At 34.6% G+C, this 18,223-nt stretch overlaps 1 protein-coding gene across 1 annotated transcript; it reads right to left on the bottom strand.

The window, feature by feature from the left end:
• Positions 1–6,349: 6,349 nt before the first annotated feature.
• On the bottom strand, positions 6,350–17,339 carry RBM11 (RNA binding motif protein 11). The gene is made up of 5 exons (XM_016152010.2): positions 17,175–17,339; positions 13,744–13,906; positions 11,953–12,025; positions 10,047–10,143; positions 6,350–8,420 (listed from the first exon to the last, which is right to left on the bottom strand). The coding sequence occupies exons 1-5, from the start codon at positions 17,268–17,270 to the stop codon at positions 8,133–8,135; spliced, it is 717 nt and encodes a 238-aa protein (XP_016007496.1). The 5' UTR covers positions 17,271–17,339; the 3' UTR covers positions 6,350–8,132.
• Positions 17,340–18,223: the final 884 nt, after the last annotated feature.

Here is an 18,223-nt window from a genome sequence, read left to right as displayed (position 1 = left end):
TCCACTGAAGCCTTAAACCATCACGCCCCTTTTGTTAAGTTGGTATATAAACCATTACTTCTGGCAATTTGAGGAGTCCCTCCTTATCGAGTGTTCCCACGTGTATATGAATTAAACTTTTCTCCTATGTAATAGTTAATTTTATATGTCCACTTGACTTAGCCACAGCGTGCCCAGATATTTATCAAACATTATTCTGGGTGTTTCTGTGAAAGTGTTTTTTGGATAAGTCTAATATTTAAATTGATTGGGTAAAGCAGATTGCCCTTCCCTAATGTGAGTGGGTCTCATCCAATCAGTTGAAGGTCTGAATAGAACAAAAGGCTGACTTTTCCCTGAATAAGAGGAATGCTTTCAAGCTGGAACATTGGTTTTTTTATGACCTTTAAATTGGAAGTACACCACTGGCTCTCCTGGTTCTTGGGCCTTCAGAGTTGAACTGGAACTATGTCATTGGCTTCTAGCTTGCCAACTGTAGTTCTTAGGATTTGTCAGCCTGTATAATTGCATAAGCAAGTTCTTTATAATCAATCAGCTAATTAAACAGTCAATAAATTAATCCTATTGGTTCTATTTCTTTAGAGAATTATAATACATCCTGTTAATCTGTCTTTAATTAATTTACAGGCCCTCACCAATTGAGCATAAATTGACAGAGGGAAAGTTTTTCTCCAAAGAGTTTTGATGATGAAGATGGAGTGGTCAAGACTCCCCATTCACTGTGGAGGCTGAAGCTGAGATTTTGAGATTTCTGACCAAGCCAGAGAAAGTAAGCTTTCTCACCAGTCAGACTCCTGGATCTCTGCTCAGTGTTTGGTCAGATAAGGGCAGAAAGAATCTCTCTTTGGCTTTTCTAAAAGGGATATCCATAATTTAGATTTACAGGAGGAAATTTTTAGGTTAGAACTAGTTCTTTGGGTATTGTGATTCTTGGTTTGGATTATCCCTTACCAGGGATAAGACTGTGTCCATTCATGACTGACTGACTTTTTGGTACTGTTTTGTATTGTGCTGTCTCAAAGTGTTGTTTGTCATAAAAATGAGAATCATAGGGTAGAAAACGAGCATAGAAGCTATAAGTCTGTTGTTTGAGCTGACTTCATAGACACGTGAGTTTGTGTTTCTCACTGGATTGCTGTCTACTTGAACAAACTGTGGTGAGTCACCTAAAAAATTGGATGAGTTTCTTCTTCCATCTTGACTTTGTGTCCTGAGAGCTTGGCTTAGATCTGGAAAGATCATTCTTAGAACAAGACTCAGGATAAATTTCTCACCATCCCACAGATGAGTTGAAGAATGGACTGCATTAGTGAAATTTAGAGAAAAACAAGAGAAGACACAGTTGACCATACTCTCATTATTCCCTCAGAGAAGCTGAAGCTGTGTGCTCGTGGGTTTGTGTGCCATTGCAGGGGGCACTGCTGTCTTGAACTTGAAGACAATTGGTACAGGTGAAGTTATAGTCCTACCTACTTGGCATGGGGGGAAGTGGAAGGAAGGCACTTATCTCACAGGCAACTAACTTCAGTTTAACCCTTCTGGATAAAAGAAGTGGTTTGGAAATTCTTATTTCAGCTAGCTTCTTCTCAAAGTGTGTATTTGCATCATTTTCAGAAAATCCTGCTCCTTGTGTAATTGCTGACAAGTCACTTTCCTTAGAGGTTCACTCGCTTATGTTCTTAAAATATTTTATAAGACAAATTTCTTATGCTATTTTAAAGTGTGACATATTACTTGAGACTCCCCTCAGTTAAACTTTAGTTGACTTTTAAATTTCTAAATGCCATCAACTGTCCTTAAGGTCCTTAAATTTACCATATTATAATTACACTTTTCATTTTTCTACCTCTAAACTGTTCATTTTGCTGAGAAATAACTTCCTCATTTTTGATGTTTCAAAATACTATCCATTCTTCTAAATTCAAGTTTAACAAAACTATCTTCATAAAATTTTCTTTGTCACCTCAGGTGGAAATGGAATCAAATTCATTAGAGTCCCTTGCTATTTTCATAGTTTATGTAAGAAGTTGGTATATCAATTTAATTTGTTTCAAACTCCTATTCCAGTGGGTGGGGGGAATAATATCTGTCAGTGCATTCCTTTCATCAGGCTGTATCTGGGGAACTGCATAACATAGAAAACACAATTGCTGTTTTGGTATTTAAAAAAAAAGAAAACATGTAGGCATTTAGGAAAAAAGTTCAAAATTGCATAATTTTGCAATTTATACAAAATTACAACACAAGTACAAAAATCTAAAGATTTTATTTCCTCATATCCTAATAAAGTTACTCCATGACCCGAGATTTATATGTAAATTGAATCTAGAAAAATTCTAAAAGAAAACATGATAGATTTTAAAAAATTTTTTGATTGTGAAAGGCTTTCAGAATATGATAAAAGCCCCAGAATCCATAAAGAAGACTGACAGATTTGACAATATATTAACTATATGAAATTAAATCTTCTGGAAAGAAAACACAAAAAAGAAACTGGAAAATTATTTAAAACATATATAACTAAGAATTAATTTTCTTAAAATGATTTCAAAAATTAGTAAATAAAACTTCTTTTTAAACCTGATATATTGATATATTGACACCAATTTTTATCTTCTCTTCCACCAAAAATTTAACAAAATGAATAAACAAAAGGATAAAAATAACAACAACAACAACAATAAGCATTAAGCCAAAGAGAATAAGAGAAAACAGTAGAATTTTAGATATTTTTTAGGTTTTTAAGAAAACCAACCAACCAAACCAACAAAATTCCCTCTTATATATTTTACTTGAGTTATAATCTTATTATTTCCTACCCATTTTACAGCAAGACATTTGAATACGTTATCTCTTCTTTCAGTCTGTTATTTCCTCTATTTTCACTTGAAATCCCTCTGCTCATGCTTTTGCAAAATCATTTATCCAACATGTCTAGTAGGAAGGATCACTGCTAAATCCCAGAACCACTTCTAAGTCTTCATCTTTCCTGACCTACTAATAATATTTGATACAACTAACCACTTCTTCCTCCTGGAAACACTTTGTTCACTTGGATTCCCAGACTCTACATTCTTCTTCTTGTCATTCTATTTTGTTGGCTGTTCTTTCTCATTTCCCTCTGGCATGAATCTCCCTAAAGTAATCCTCTATGAAAACTGACAATACTTGGGGCAGAATCTTTAGAACTCATCTCCTTTCTATCTACATACACTTTCTAAGTGATTTCATACATTCTTAAAGCTTAAAATCCTATTGATGCGCCAATAATCCTAATGTTTAAGACTTCAACCTAGACCTCACCTCTGGACTCCAGATTTGTGTGTACAAACTTCTTGATCTCTCCTATTAGATTTCTGGTATGCAAATAATAATTAGCATGTCCAAAATTCTGCTCCTAATTTTCCTTCATAGTTTTTTTCCCATATCAATAAATGATAACTTCATTCTTCCAGTTACTCTGGAAGAGTAACTTACTCATTCTCTCTTTTCCAGTATTAGAATGCTTAGTGAATTGTAAGCTCTACCTTCAAAAATATACAGAATTTGCTATGACTTTGATCTAAGTAGCCATCTTCCCTTGCCTGGATAATTTCAGTAGTCTCAATATTTCTGCCCATGTCACAACTTCACTCCTACCCCCATTCACAAAACATCCCCACTAAAAGTCGAAGTCCATATAATGGCCTATCAGGTCCCATTATCTTCTGATCTCATCTCTTCCTTGATTAACTTCATCTACTACACTGGCTTCCTTTTCTTTCTTCTAAGCATGTTTCTTTTGGGGGTTCTTTGCATCTGCTGTTGCTTCCGTATGGAGCGCTTATCCCTTGGATATATATATATATATACCCCTTAGATATACACATAGCTTATTTCTTCTCCTGATTTGGCTTTTTTTTTTTTTAGACCTAAAAAAGAAGTTTGTTTATTGAGGACAAGAGGATGCAAGCAATATAAAAATCAAAACCTTATCTGGTTTTAATTGGCTTTTCTTTCTCTTGTCAAACAGGAGTGGGATTTTATGTGTTCATATTCCAAGAGTTCCAATCTGTTCATGACATCCTTATAGAGGGGGAAGCTGTGGGACAGAGAGATTCCTTGACTCATTGGGAGAATTCTTATTAGGGTGGGAGTAATTGCTCGGTTCTTTCTCCTTCTTTCCTTTCTGCTTCATATATACTACAAAGTAGTCATTGCACATGTTGGTGACCCCAGCAATTAGTGAAAATAAGCTCTGGAAGCCCATTCTGCCTTCTCATTAAGAGAAAATGAATAGGGTCAACAATGACTCCACGGTTTTGGGTCCAGGTCCTTCATTATTTTGTCCACAGCCAGAGTCTTTTTGATTTTCCAAAAATCCAAGAAACTCCTTTTACATGAATACTCTCAGATCCTCTTCTGTTAAGTAGCCTTTATTCCCAGAAAATTCATGAAATATAAACATCATGGTTTCCATGGTGTGTTCCATTTGCGATGGCATTTTGGTGAGGTCTTGGTGGGAGGTGCATCAAGGTCACTTGGCTGGGTAGGGCACACTGCCAGTGAGGAGAGCCCCAGGGACTGGGCACCTCAGTAGGTGCAGGTGGCAGAGGCAGCCTGCTTTGGCTTTTTAATTCCTAATCATATCCCTATATATTTTTTCCTTAACAGTTATTAGTTATTAACTTCCCACCTTATATTTCATTTTATTTATTCTTTCTACAAGAATGTTCCACAAAAGCTGGGATATTTTTATCTTTTTCAGTTATTGCCATATCCCAAGTCCTGTATCGTAAGAGGATGGGGGGAGGGGCAGGGTGATACTGAAAAGAGGCAAGCCGTTTAAATTTGTACCAGCTTAAAATTTGGAGTCATTCTTCTTAAGGAGTGAACAGCAGTACTGAAAATGTTAAAAGATGACAGTCAGCATAGAAAGCTTTTGGGACTCCTAGATCGTGTGTGTGTGTGTGTGTGTGTGTGTGTGTGTGTGTGTGTTAGGTGATTGCTTCCTCCTCCCAGAATTTATTTTCTTCAGACTTTCATGCAGTCCCATTGCACTGTTTACTTCTATTATAACATTATCCAGAAATTGCCTTTTTAACTGTCCATTTATGCCAGTAGACCATAAGCTCTTTGAATGTTGGAACCATACATTTTCAATTATGTAGCCAGCACCAAAATCTGTTTAGAATGATATTCATTGTTGACTGATTTGTTTAATGAATTGAATACTCCAAGCAGTGAGAGCCTGAACACGGTTACAATGAGGAGCTAAGACCACTTAGAAATAAAGGGAATTCTGTAAAATAACTCCCAGTGTTTTATTATGCAGGAGAGTCTGCAATGTTTCCTTTATGATTAACTTGTTGGTGGGATAAAATCACTGAGGTTGTCAGGCTGGGATAAGCAGCTGGGCTGAAGGTTACTTACCTATGTAGGATACTACCATTTTTCTTATATAGACATAGAAGCAAATACATTACTTATTAGGATTCAAATAGTGTGTTGGACTGATCAGTAATATTCACTTAAAGAATGTTTTCATTTATTAAGCTCCCCAAGCAAGGTCAAGTAGTGGAGCCAATTATTGTTAGATTCAGGTTCCTTGCACTAGGTGATATTGTGTAGGATTGTTGGGCTCAGTCCTTCTCAGGGTTTATAACTTAGGAAATATATTAGTTTGTATCCTTACATACTGGTTATGTTCTTTAGTTACAATGCCAGTAGCATATGTTTCTTAATCCTTATAAAACTTGTTGATTATATAACAAGATGGTACTGGAAACTCACAAGGAAATTTTACCAGGAATCAGAAAATGGATCACTTGTCCTCACTTGCCAGGACAGTTTTTGCATGCTCATGAAATAACTTTTGCAGGTTGGTCATGATTGGGGATAAAGAGACTTAGCCCACAGTCGGGGAAGCATTTGACCTTGTAGATCTCATTAGGAAAAGGCAGAATAACACCATCCTAACAACCTAAGAAAATACTGCTTAGCACAAACTGTGGAGGCTGTGCTCACTCAACCTTCCTGGGCTGGAAGTGTAAAGGCAGATATCATTCTTTTTAAAAGTATATATTTTTAACTTTGTGCAGTAAAATATAATTTTTATGGAGATTTATATATTAGCTTATTTTCACCAAAATCAAACCCAGGCTATCAATTCACTTTTCTTAATGGGAAATAAGAGACAAACTCTTATTTCTGATGTAACTGGCTTTACTAGGATGTATGGAAATAGAAAATAGAGGAAGAATATGGACACAAAGATTCAAGGGTATGTTTTGCACTCATCATTTTGACCAACTTTAATTCTAAGTAATTTTTCTCATTTTTCCATTGCCTGATGCATTACAGAAACTCATTTAAAAAACAGATGATTTTATTCTCAAATTCCAAGTTTCTTCTAGTATTTCAAGTAGAATGTGCACATTACATTAAAAATAAACAGATTTTGAGAGTATAGATTAAAATTGTAAAAACAAACCCTCTAAGGCAAATAATTTAAGTAATTTCAACTCAAAAACATAGTACTGGGAAAACTGATCATTTAAAATTACATAGGATTATAGATGATATGAACATTTTAAGGGAAGTTTTGCATTTCTAATACCAAAAAATGTTGAGTAAGTAGATAGATGACTTTGCCTTCTGTTTGATTAAAATTGATTGATATGCTGAAGTTAATACTGAGGTATTTCCTGCTTTAATGACAGAAGTTGCAAGAATTCCTTGCAGTTCTAAGATTTTAGTTTGTGTATCAGTATTTCAAGACAATCTTCTTACAAATATGCCACTCTTACTTGCTAAGAGACATTTCTCATGTACATATTTCCTATAATACCAATCATATTGAAATTTAGGGCTAAGGTAAACTGTAAGGTATAAAAATTGAAGAAAAAGCTGAAGTGAAGTTAATGCATTTAACTATATATTATTTTCTATTTACACAAATATATTTTCCCTTTGGTATAATTCTCAATTACAAAACTGTGAATTTAAAAGGAAAAAAGTCATCATTTCCAGTTTAAATATTCGGGAACATGAAGGTACATACATCACGCTCATCAAGCAGTATTTAGATTTTCATGTCGATCAGATGGAAATACTCTAATATTTACATTTAAAACTTTACTGCATTGTATATTTATAAAAAGTTAAATTGTTACTCACTTTGCTAAAAACATATTTACTATTTTAAGTATTTATAAAGTGCTATGCAACATGCAAAAGAAATATCCAAGCATAGCTTTTCCTAATAAATTCAATGGGTAACTCTCAATAAAGATGCATTATTGTTCCAATTAGCTTTAGTAAATATATTCACAAATTTTAGTTTATGTTGAGCTACAAAGCTAATAAAAATGTCCAAATAAACCAATAAATTTACATGTAGTCTATCTTCTAAAAGAATCAAAAATAGGAAACTTGATGTGATGATAAATATTAAATATCATACATTAATGAATTATTTTTTGTTGTTCATTTTTAAGATTTAAATGTCAAATATACCCTCTCAAACTCATTTGCAAAAGAGCTGGATAATAAATTCTGACATAGCCAACTATTTTGTGAAATACAATAAATGAGACAGATATTCATATTTACATACAACTGTATAAAAAGAAAATGATGCTAAAACTAGCCTGTGATAATCATCTTTCCTTTGGTATCACTGTCATAGCTCTTCGTTTTATGAAATTAACCTGTAAGGCTCAGAAATAACATATTTAGACATAAAAAATTGCTTGGTCTGTCCTTGTTGGGAACCACATGCAACTCTTAAATATTTGCACTAGTTTCATTCAGAAAACCCACCATTCCATATAGGCAATGATTTAGGACAGCGTAGTGCCTTATCCGTAACTGCTCAGTGACTTTTGATTGAGAATTTAGTGCAATTTCATCATCAGTACTGAAATATAACAACTCAAAGTGTATTTCTTGTTGACGATGTGTCAACAAAACCATTACAAATACAATAGTACATTATTTTTTGTCACTCAAGACAAAAATTCAATAGCAAATCAGATGTTATTACATATTTCAAAAAAGAGAAGTCATGAAACTGGTTATATAGTACACTCTATTTTTTTTCTTTAAAGAGCATTAACACAAGTACAGATAAATTTTATTTGAATGTAATACTAATATCTTTTCTTCTTTTTACACTTTTGGAACTTTTGGCTATATTCACTTCCTTTATTGTTTTCTGTGCTACTATCACTATCACTGGTTTGTTTTTGCCTCTTTCGTTTCTTCATCTGATAAAGGTCAGAGTCATGTGGTTGTTGATGAGTCCATTCATAGGAGCTGGGTCCAGCCTCTAGATTTGGAATGTGATTTAGGGAAGGAGACACGGATGTGCTATTAGGAAGTGGTGCTGTCATCTCACAGTAAGGAAGCTGCAGTGCTGGATTATATGCATGCCGCTGCTGTGAGAAAAAGACATTCGTCTACCAAAACGAGCCCAAAAAATTTAAAAAAAAAGTTTACAGTTTACATGCATTATACAAATAATTATGAGCAAACCAAACCATGTGTTAGTGTAAGAAAGTTAGTGCCTTTTCAAAGGAGAGAAGTGGTAGTTGCCTTAAATGGTTAACACGAAGATAGTGTACAGCTCACAGCAAGACAGATTAGTGCTGTCCTATAAAAATAAAATGCAAGCCACATTTAAAACTACACATGTGTAGTTTTAAATTTTCAAGCAGTTACAATACAAAAAGAGAAAAAGGTGTAATTATTTTATCTCAAAATACCTAAAATATTGTCATTTCAACATGTAACCAATATAAAAATTATTAATAAGGTATTCTACTTTTTTTATACTAACTCTTCCGAATCTGATGTGCATTTTATACTTATAACATATCTCAATTCAGATGGTAAATTTTCATAGAAAATACTTGATCTAAATTTACATGACATAAAATTTACAGTTGAGAAAGTGAATATACATACCCAAGTTCTTTTAAATATGTAAGGTTTCCAATAACTGAACAATAACTGTATCTGTTTTAGGTTTTAATTTAATTCAAATTAAATAAAATACAAAATTCAGTTTCTTAGTCTTGCATGTGGCTAATGGACACAGTATTGTATAGCATGGTTAATAGTTATGATAGATACTTCTTCGTTTTTAAAGTACTTTTTACCTCAAATTTCTAACTATTCAAAGTATATTAAAGATTAATAGAGATAACATAAGAGTGTGTGTGTATATGTGTATGTTTTCTTATCTCTACAAAAGATAAAAAATGCTGGGAAGAAGATATTGACAGTTTCAGATGAGAACTGGTTGTTTACTAATATCTTACAGTAGCTAAGAAAAGTTTTTTCTAAAAGTTAAATTATCAATTTTCCTTATGTATATGAAAGTGAAAATGGCTATTTGAAAAATTTGAAGCTCACAGGTATGTTGGATGTTTGCAAAAATCCCACCCTGTGAATTAGAATACCTGTGTTATAGTCCCATATCTGTCACTAACAAATTGTGCAATCTTGGGCTTGTCAATTAATATCCCTGGACCTCAATTTTATTATGTATAAAATGAGGAGTTGGACAACAATTTCCTAAGTTCCACTTAAATAATAAATATCATAATTAAGATTTCTAGGCCAGAACCATCTTTTTGAGTTTTTAAAAATAATTGTTTCCTAAATTGAAAATTTCTGCCTTATTTAAAAGTTATTTTTTTTAAAAAAAAAAAAATCCATCTGAAAGCAATATATCTGTGATTGATGTTTCATTATAAAAAGTTTCACTAAATGAAATTATTCAATTCTTAAAAATATCTTTTAGTTATTTAAATAACAACTTTCTACTCAAATTTTATTCCCTTCCACCCCTTCTCTGTTGATGCACCGGCTGTGTGCTGAGGTACTATGTATGGGATTTAAGACAACTGTGGTATAGCAGACAGCCATCTGGGGGAAGTGCTCATAGAAGCTTCTGCCTTTGTCCCAGGTTTAGATTTAAGCACCATAAGTTTCATACAGTTTTCATATTCACAATTTGTATCATATTATATATTGAACCAAAGACATATAAAACTTACCATTTTCTGAAAGAAAAAATATTCTTGAGGTAAAGCTGCATTATTAGTTGGAAAGAACTGCATGGGAAGAGAAGGTCTGCCCATGACTTCTTCATTTCTTTGGGGAGGTAAAAGAAAACATAATGAAAAGTTAAAATTCCCACCCCTAAATGTCCCCTTGTCTTAAAAAAAAAAAAAAAAAAAAAAAAAAAAAAAAAGCTCTTCGTAACTTAAAAAGAACTTCTGTAAGAGAGCTCAGTTAAGATTAACTTTAAACACATACACATAATTAGTTATTATACTAATAATGTGGTGACACAAAGGTACCTTAAGTCTTATGAATTACTACACATTGAAATCTCAATATTTAATCAAATTTGGTTTTCTGATGGGAAAATGTTAAGCAATGTTATAGTTATATAAAGACAAAGAACACTTAGATATGAAGATAGTAGAGGAAGTCATTAACAATCACCAAGCGCACATTTAATTTTTTATAGATTATAAAAAGTAAAAAAAGGTAGACATTTTTCTCAATTTATTTTTGAAAGTATCACTGTTTATATAAATTATGCTCCTTTCCTAAATGGACTGCTGATATTAACAAGAACCCACATTTGCTAATTTTTTCTACACATTAAGATAATAAGGATCCCTAATTTAAAAATTGTGCTGTCCTCACTATGGAAAACAGTATGCAGGTTCCTCAAAAAACTAATAATTGATCTACCATATGATCCGACAATCTCTCTACTAGGTATTTACTCCAAAGACTTGAAAACCCATATCTTAAAAGATATTTGCACACCGATGTTCATAGCAGCATTATCCACAGTGGCCAGGCCATGGATGCAACCGAAGTGTCCTACGACAGATGACTGGATGAAGAAGCTGTGGTAAATATATACAATGGAATATTACTCAGCCATAAAAAGAAATGAAATACTCCCATTTGCTACAATGTGGATGGACATTGAGATAATCATGCTAAGCAAAATAAGCCAGACAGAAAGTTGAAAATCGCATGATATCACTTATATGTGGGCTATAAACCTAAAAGCACAAATGAACAGAACAAAAAGAGACTCACAGACATGAACGATAGATTAGTGAGCACCAGAGGGTAGGGGGTAGGAGGAAGATGGGAGGTAGATGGAGTAAAAGGGGTCAAATATGTGGTAACAGAAAGAAATCTAACTATGGGAGGCAAACAGTGTAAATATATATATGCCTTACTGTTAAAGTCTACAGCTGAAACTTATTGGATTTCATTAACCAATGTCACCATAAAAATTAATTAAAAAATAACAATAAAAAAATAAGCAAAAATTGTGCCGTCTTAAAAATTTCAATGAAAAATGTAATATTTTCTTGTATGGAGAATAAATTCCAATATTATAAATACTGGCTAGATTCCATAGCTAGTCTTCATTTGTCTACTTGCTTCATAGTATTCTACAATTTTAATGCTAATAATACTAAGGTAAGAAAGGTGAAATTAACCTTTGAAATTAAGGGACAGGTAGAGACAAAAATGAGGGAAGAACAAGAAGCAGTCAGATGATTAGATAGAGATTCCATTTGTAAGTGGTGAGAGTAATACCGCAGAAACCTTAATAACAGTATTTACATGATTAATTACAATGAGACCTCGGATGTGGACATGACTTAACAGCTACCAAAAGAACAAAATAAGGAACATAAAAAATATAAATTTCTCCCACCTACTGCTGAAAATAATGACTGAACTTAACTGAAAATATTTTTTGTCACTTTTAATGATTTCAGAAAAAATGAATTGCTTACTTTTATCCTTTGTCTAAATGATAAGATTTACAATAGCCCAGAAGACATAAAAACTCTTCCTGGCATAAGGAAGAACACATTTATTTTCTTTACCTTCATGAAAAAAAAATATTTTAATTACCTGTAGCTGTGTGAATTTATCTTAACACAGCTCTCGAAACTTTGGTTAGCTGGTTCAGAAGAGTGAGAACTCCCTTTAAAAAAAACCACAATAACAGATTACTTCATGGTACAATTACTTTGAGTTCTAACATTAAACCATAGAAAACTCCAAACCCAAGAGAATGTAGTATTGACTAAAATTCTAAACTTATATATGAAGATATATGAATGTCTTCAGTCTTCTAAGTAATATTTATAAATTTTTTATATTATTATAAATGACTAAATTATAATCAAATTTTGTCCAAAGCAATGGCTCTACAAAATAATTATATTGACATGGAACTATATAAGATACATGATGTTTTATTCTATACATCTGTAACCTAAAAAAGGCAAATGCCCTTTAATACATTGAATAAAGAAGATGTGGTACCTATATACAATGGAATATTACTCCACCATAAAAAAGATGAAATACTGCCATTTGTGACAACATAGATAAATCTTGAGATTACCGTGCTAAGCAAAATAAGTCAGACAGAAAAGTTGAGAACTATATATGATTTCACTTATGTGAGATATAAAACTGAAAGCAACAAATGAACAAGACAGAGATTCATGTACATAGACAACAGTTTAGTGCTTACAGGGGAGGGGTGGGAGTGGGAAAATAAGGGGAAAAAAGGGTTCAAACATATGGTGACGGAAGGAAAAATAAATAAATAAAAATAGCAAATATTCAGTGTAGTTGCCTCCTGTGTATAAGGCATGAATTCTTTAAACAGCACTGACAAAGGCCAATGCAATATTATAGAGGATGCTAAGCAGATGGCTAGGAAAGTGTCTGCATACGATGTCCTGGCCCATTCTATCAGCCTGTGAGTTAACTGGACAGTATTTGAGAGAGTGATGGAATAAAAAAACAAACAAACAAACAAAAACTTTTTAATGTCTTCTTTGCAAAAACATTTAAAAAAATAAAACACAAATAAGCACTTCTCATTTACAACGAGGCATTGTTTTGTTATTGTAGTTTTCAGTACAGCAAAAGGAATAAAAAACAAACAAACAAGGGATATAGCAGTAAGTCTGAATCATTTCGGGGAAGTAGGCAACATAAGCATTGTAAGCATTGCAACATAAACATAAGCACTGCCTCTATTAGTTCCTCCAAGCATGAAAGGGCTGGAGTATTAGCACAGTGTTCTCTGGTCATCTTATCAAAGATGATCAGTTCTTGACATGTGTGCAGGAGAAGGCACTTGAGGCCATTTATATCAGGAATTTTTCCTCCACCATTATGAAAGGTCACTTTGTAGCTCCATTTGGCCAGCTGCTCTTACAGGGACTTATATTTATGCCAATATATATAGTATGGTTCCCTAGGAGAAGTACTAAGTCACCCACCCCATCTCCCAAATTGGAGGTATTTGATACCATACATTAGCAATGAGAAGAAGATCAGCAAATAGCCTTGCTATATAAAAGCTAGAGTTGTGTGTCCCCTGTTCATTTAGATTTAATTTATAAAAACCAATAGCAACTATCATAGATACTTGCTGGCTGATATCAAAATTAAGAATATCAAAAATTTTAATACAGAAGAGATGCAAATGGGTTGGCGATATAAATGACAATGCTAATTAATTATATATCATTATAAATTAGACACGTTCTGAGAAAATTTAATAGACCCCACAGGGACACTTTTGGTTCTTACAGTATATAGAAATCAAAATGCTTGTACTTCTGAGAACACTACCACCAACAATACACACATGCAGGATTCATCAGTGATAGGACCTACCAAATCGATACTGTACATTAATTGGTCTTCCATATAAACGAATTCCATTCAGCAAAGCTATGGCATATGACACTGATTCTGGGTGTTTAAAGCAGACAAATCCAAAAGACTTCGGCTTTCCTTCTCTGTCTTTGCATATAGTCACTTTGGTTAATGGCCCAGCCTATAAGAAACTTAAAAATTATTTTCTCATAAATCTAAAGATTTTTTTAGTCAGATAAATCAAGTATATTCAATTTTAGACTAAAAGGTTATCTAATGTTTATTTCCTATTTGTCCATTCATCATCTAAGTCAAAGGTGAGAGAGTAGATCGTGTTTGGTTAACTCAGGGTAATAAATTAGGTGTGCTTCAGTTACAAAATGTTAGCAATAACAGCTTTATGCAGCTCTGCTAAAAATGTATTTTTCTAACAATAAATATTATACTCCATCACACTTTCTTGTTGTTTTCTGGCCATCGAGATTGATTCATGGTGCTAAGAATAGGAAATTCTAGGTAATAACTTCCAAATCTTAAAAGGAAAGCTATCTTACCCTTCTGTTGGGGTTAACAAAATGATTTAGAGAGCATTTCAATCTAAGTAAGTGTATACTCAATACACAGGAAGTGTTTAACTCAAAATAAATTAAAATGACAAACCCAATGTTGGTTATGGCAAAAAAACTGGTAACATACAGATTTTTTTCTGTCAACATGGTGTTTTTTCCATTGAGATATGCTTTAATATGTTTAAGACTTTTAAGTAGGTACATTATTTGTAACAGTGGAAAATTAGAAAGGCTCTAAAACCAACTGGAGAATATCATGTCATGGTTTATTATTAAAATGGAATACAATACCATATTCTGAAAATATTCAGATTGTATCAATAATAAAACCTATAATTAAAAATATGGAGTAAAAAGCAGTCAAAAATTGTAAAAAAAAAAAAGTGTTAATTACAACTCAGAAAAAATTTACATCTCCACCATGATAATGATCAGAGGAAGCACTTACAAACTTATAAACAGCTAAGATTCGATAGTAAACTGCTTAGACTTTTTAATTGTAAAATCTTTGGTGACTGCTTTTCTCTGTAGAGATAAATAAATATATTAAGAAACTGCTTTTAATCTAAAGAAAAACATTATCTTCTTCAAAATAATACTGTATTTTAGCACTCAGTTTTCTCTTCATTGTCTGCTTTCACAGGGACTAGCTCAGCCTTCCTTCTGGCTTCAAGGACCACTTCACCAATAAATCTATTTTTCCTACTCACATCTCTTCTATGGAGACAGTCTGCTAGAGATCTCTACGTGATTGCACTTCAAACTCGACATATTTGAAAGTGAACTCATTATCTTTCTCCTCAAAATCTCTACTCCAGCATTCCTTAAAAGTGCAAAGATATTAAAACTTACCCTCTCACTCCAAAGAACAATTAGAAATTTGAAAGACACTAGTAAAAGGATAAATGTATAGTAAAACCAATCTTAATCAGTACTTTTCCACTACTGATATTAAATACAAGAAATCACAAAGGGGCAGAATATCTTAATTGCTTTGAATTTTACAAATTCGAAGATATGTCAAAGCATTTTTTTAAGATAAAATTCAACAAGATACTTGTTTATAGCAACAATCACATCAGCGTTTACAGTCTTTTAAAATCAGAATGAAACACATGAACGGTGTTGGGTTTTGCTAGGTTGAAGCCTTTCTAAAAGATACCTCACTTTAGCAACTCTTTCCAGAGTACAGAAGGGCCTAGGCAAAAATAAAAACACATGCTTGGTTGCCTGATCTGTTAGAAGAGACGAACATTTTATTCATGTAGAAATCACAAAAAATGAGAATAGATATACTGTCTTATAGATCCAAACAACTGATAGAGATCCAGTCTCTACTGACTAGAAATAATGTATGTGCATGGGGACCTTTGACTCACTCCAACTTCCCATCCTTTTTGTCTTTAGAAGCTCAACATAAGCCTTCTGGAGACAAAGAACTATTAAATTTTTCTTCCTTTTTTTTTTTTTTAAAAATTATAGTGGCAAGTTTCAAAAGGTGTTGGGGGGAAAATATAGGAAAAGACAACTGTTAGTGCATATTAAAAAGAGCAAGAACAAGTTTTAAAAGATGGCAAATTATTAGGATAAGCATAAAAGCCTTAAAATCAACAATATTGTTCAAGTAATAAAAAGTTTTATGTCTAGGATAGAAAATTGTGTTATCAGAAGGGATTATCCCTATCAAATTATGTGTATCTATAACTAACAGAAGGGTGCTTTAGTTCAGAGACAAAAGTAGGGCCTTTTGAAAACTAAATAAAGAACACTTTTTACCGCTGGTACTCATACTTCTGGAAATTTAGCATTGTTACTGTCTCCCTTGGAACGTGCCCTTATTCTTATATGAGGAAGTAATTCTTTCTTATTTCTCTTCTTCTTAGTATTAGCAGTACTATTTGTAATAATAGTAGCAGCAGCAGAGAGCAGCAAACAGTTAAGTGCCAGGCTCAGTTCTGTTTCACTTAGATTAATTCATTTAATCTTCAAATATCATATTGTAGATACTATTGCTTCCATTTGACATTCGAGGAAACTGAGGCATTGAGATATTCATTTACTTGCCCAAAGTCACACTGCTGATACGGCTTTGTTACATGATGCATCTTTCTTTTGTAGATTATCCTAAATTACAGTAATTAATTAAAGTTTTCCCCTTTTAGAAAGACCAGTCTGTCTCCTAAATTTGTATGCCCAGTACTGGACCCTTTAAACGGGTAGATGAATGGCTGAATGAGGCTATCAGCTATCTCCTTAGCAAATGAGACTTAGGTGTAGACAACAGATAAGTGTTTACAGGAGAAAAGAGGCTTAATTCCGGAGGTAACAGGTCTCAAGAGTTTCCGGAATGTCTGCTGGGTATGAAATTATGGAAAACGGCCGGATAACTGGTCACAGTCATGATCTGACTACGCAAATCATCTCAAATCTCATTTATCATACCAGAGTAAAATCAAAGGACCTGGGGGAGAAATAGCGGAAAGGGAAGCATTTAAAAATCCGTACAGCTCATTTCGCTGGATTTAAGGCGTGAGGTTGCTTATCACCCCACGGCAGACCGTGACACGGCTGTTTTGTTCTGCCCGAGCACACACAAGGCCCAGGCAGCCTCCGCCAAGCACTTACTGAGAGCGGAGCCCAGTCAGTGCCAATCCTCAGGACTCTGCACTGGGGACGGGAGTGGGGCGCACACTCGGCCATTTCACTACCCAGCAGCTCACCAGGAGACAGGTGCGCCAAGGCTGAACTAAATGAAAATCAAAGCACAGGTCAGGGCGGGAAGGGGGCCGGGCTCCGAATGGTTCAGGTGCGCCCAGCCATCGCCTGCGCTTCAGGCTCGACGCGCCCCTTCGCTTCCAATGCCCTTTCCCCACCTGGTACCTGAAGGAACAGCTCGTAAAGGATCTCTTCCCGCACACGGGCCTCTAAATTCCCCACAAACACCGTTCTGTCGGCCTCCTCCTGAGCAGGGAACATCCCTCCGCACTTTGCCGAGGACGGAGCAGGAGGTGCCGAAGCCACGCCCTCCTTCCCGCTGGCTGCGCCGCGGAGGCTGGAGGGTGCCAGGGCTGGCGACGAGAGCGCAGGCGCCGGGGGCCAGGCGGAGTGCGGGGCCCCGCCCCCCGGCGCCCCGTGGGAACCGCGCGCCGCGCAGTCGCCTGCGCGGGGTCTGGTTGGGGCCGTGGGCGAGTGAGTGAGAGTAAGAAAGATAAGTGTGAAGGGCAGTTTGCCCTCTTGCTTGCGGAGTGCCCTTCGTATTCCCGGGCACAACATTATTAATTGATTCTAGATTTATTCAACTACATTTAAAATAAAATGTCCTTAGAGATTATTTAAATTTTACTGCGTTACAGAAGCTCCGGGGTTAATGGGGAGTGGGGATTGGGGGTGGGGAGATTAGTTTCCAATGAGTAAATCATTAAGTTATTAGGATTTTAAGATTATAGTCTTCATAAAATTCTTTCTGATGGAATGAATGCCTGCATGCATGGATGTAAATACAATGGAGTGCTAGAATTAAAGTTTATTCACTTAGGAAGCACTTCCTCGAGAAGTCTGAAAATGGACACACAGGTTTTAGGTGGACTCTACAAGGTATATGAACTCGAAGAAACACCCTAGAGAAAGGGATACTAGAAATAGTATATATAGCAAGTTTTGTGATTGAAACCAGGATTCTTGAGGATTGCTGCTGGACACTTGTAGCAGTATCCAATATTTATTTGCACTTTGTTTTGTTATGGGTGGATAATTTTCCAGTAAGACAGTATTAAATATTTACTTCTGATTCTGTTAACCAGGGTGTGGTAATCTGATCAAGGATTCTGTTAACCAGGGTGTGGTGATCTGCTCAGGGATGTGCTGGTGGCTATATAAACTGCCTCTTCTGGGAGCTCAGGGCTGATCTCTTTTAACCCTGCGTGGTGGAG

Source organism: Rousettus aegyptiacus, unplaced genomic scaffold (genome assembly GCF_014176215.1).
Source record: "Rousettus aegyptiacus isolate mRouAeg1 unplaced genomic scaffold, mRouAeg1.p scaffold_m13_p_4, whole genome shotgun sequence".
Taxonomy (NCBI): Eukaryota; Metazoa; Chordata; class Mammalia; order Chiroptera; family Pteropodidae; genus Rousettus; species Rousettus aegyptiacus.
Note: the sequence above shows the minus strand (reverse complement) of the source record. Positions and strands in the feature narration are given on the sequence as shown.

Bases quoted from the DNA above. Each gene is read 5' to 3' on its own strand.
- RBM11 (XM_016152010.2), bottom strand. From the start codon at position 17,270: ATGTTCCCTGCTCAGGAGGAGGCCGACAGAACGGTGTTTGTGGGGAAT. The intron at 12,026-13,743 runs GTAGGTCCTATC...TTTTTTTTAAAG, and splicing joins TAATGTACAGTATCGATTTG to GGAGTTCTCACTCTTCTGAA. The intron at 10,144-11,952 runs GTAATTAAAATA...ACCTCCCCAAAG, and splicing joins ATAAATTCACACAGCTACAG to AAATGAAGAAGTCATGGGCA.